This window comes from Hyaloscypha bicolor, assembly GCF_002865645.1.
Source record: "Hyaloscypha bicolor E unplaced genomic scaffold K444scaffold_39, whole genome shotgun sequence".
Lineage (NCBI taxonomy): Eukaryota > Fungi > Ascomycota > Leotiomycetes > Helotiales > Hyaloscyphaceae > Hyaloscypha > Hyaloscypha bicolor.
This window is the reverse complement of record NW_020194541.1, coordinates 332,951-334,941: the sequence shown is the minus strand read 5'-3', so window position 1 is coordinate 334,941 and position 1,991 is coordinate 332,951. Positions and strand designations below refer to the sequence as shown.

Here is a 1,991-nt window from a genome sequence, read left to right as displayed (position 1 = left end):
AATACATATATCGTTATTAGAATATCGAGAATACTATAAAGTATTAATATATAATAGAATTTGTAATTATAATAAAGGTATAATTAAAAATCGATTTTTTGGGGGTGGGCGGTTGGGGGGTATGGGCGGTTGGCCAGTGGATTCTTCTAAGCGACTCTCAACTACCAATTTTCTTCAAAACCATCAAAAGCTACAAACTTACCGCATTAATAACTCTACTTCTAATGGTCCAATCCGTACGATTTTGGTGTCTGTATACTCCTGTATACTCGATCTTCAAGCTAATGAACTTTTATAGACTGTTCTCTTAATTTCCCCGATTATAATTGCGTTCCTAATATCAGTGACATCGTCGCATTTAAAGACCGTATGTCTGATCGAATTAATGAGTAAGGCGTTGCAATTATAATTGAAAGGCTATTTGCAGGATGGATAAGAAGGGCTGATTTAGGTATATTGGATACGCAAAGGGCTTAGAACGTAGGGTTATCTGGTATAGTAATATCGTGCGAGCTACGTTAATGGCCTCAAGAAGAAGGGGATAATTATCGCGGAACTATTGATTTAAATTAAAAATATAATTTAACCGTGGAAGAAATTATCCCCATTATACCCAAGAACCTTCTTAAGCGTCCCCTCCAAGCATTCGATCCATTTATTAATTTCCTCTTGCAGAATCCTTTGCCATTCTTCCTCCCATGCCGCGATTACCTCCTCTGTTACAGGGAAAGGGACCCTCTCTTGTACCCGCTTCCGTACGTAATCCCATGCATGCTCAATTGCATTCAAATCAGGCAATTGAGGTGACCAGACGATACGTGCGATATCAAGTAAGCGGAGTATTTGGTTGGTAAACTTAGAGCGGTGCGCAGAAGCGTTGTCAAGGACACACTTCACCCCGCCATTGTGCTGTCTCGTCTGGCGCCTTAGGTCGTCTTTTGCCTGTAATTCCTTGATCCAAGGATCTAACAAAGGCTGGATATACTTGTCTGTAATGCGAAACCAGTCAATTCCACTACCTTGTAATCGGTCTCCCCTTTTTGTCTGGTGTTTCCTAATGTAGACATCCAAGGAGGGCCGCTTTCCCCGGCGCTTCTGACCCTTCACTGCTGCAGCTTTGTCTTTGACTGCTTCTTGGGCTTCGAATTCTGTACGTAATCGAGGCAGTTCTTCGTCTTGAAGCTTCTTAATTGAGAGTTTTGCTTCCTCCTTTTCTGCGTCTGTTTCGGGTAAGAACGAGCGGTATGGGCCAGGCCTCTCTCCCCACTTGATGGCTCTGACGAACTCCGCTTTCTGGTATGCTTGTTTGGTCGAACCGCTTTTTACGTCTGTATGGAAATACTCTTCTGGAGTGTACCAATAGCTCTGCTTTCCGTATTGAGAGCGCGCATTAGCCTCGTCAATAAACACGACGTTTTTGAGGTCCATTCCTAGGAGAAGTGTGGCTAGCTCGCGTCTCATTTTCATGCAGCCCTCATTCAGCTCTGGCTTCTCTGCTCCAGGGAGATGATGCGAACGGAACTTATACATAAGCTTCTCAAAAGTACTCTCTTTGCACTTCAATCCCATCTCTGATATGTATTGTAGAGCTGATTTCGATCGGGAGGCCCTGTTTTTGTATACTTTGTTGAAAATTTCGCGTTCTTCCCCTTCGCTAGAAGGCTTCACTGGCCAACGGCCCAGACCACCCAACCGCCCAAAATCGCTACTTTCCAAAAATCATAATTCAACATCCACATAATATTTTACTATTAAATCAACTGTTTTCTGAAGCTTTTTTAGCCTCTCAATATGTCTGTAAAGAAAAATCACTATACCGAATTCGTGGATAATTCCAATGAGCTTTTAGAGAGTATATGATTACAGAAGGCTCATAACGATATCTCGATTACGAGAAGACTAAATCCATTGGGAAATGCGCGAGAGAGTATGGAATTGCATACGAAACCCTTTGAGATCGAATTAATGAAGCAAAACCAAAGGTATAAGAT

The 1,991-nt window shown here is 42.1% G+C and overlaps 1 protein-coding gene across 1 annotated transcript; it reads right to left on the bottom strand.

Moving 5' to 3' along the window:
- Positions 1 to 582: 582 nt before the first annotated feature.
- K444DRAFT_626088 (uncharacterized protein) lies at positions 583 to 1,569 on the bottom strand (the record flags this gene model as incomplete). Its single annotated transcript, XM_024882599.1, has 1 exon — positions 583 to 1,569. The coding sequence occupies one exon, from the start codon at positions 1,567 to 1,569 to the stop codon at positions 583 to 585; it is 987 nt and encodes a 328-aa protein (XP_024741119.1).
- Between the last annotated feature and the right edge of the window lie 422 nt (positions 1,570 to 1,991).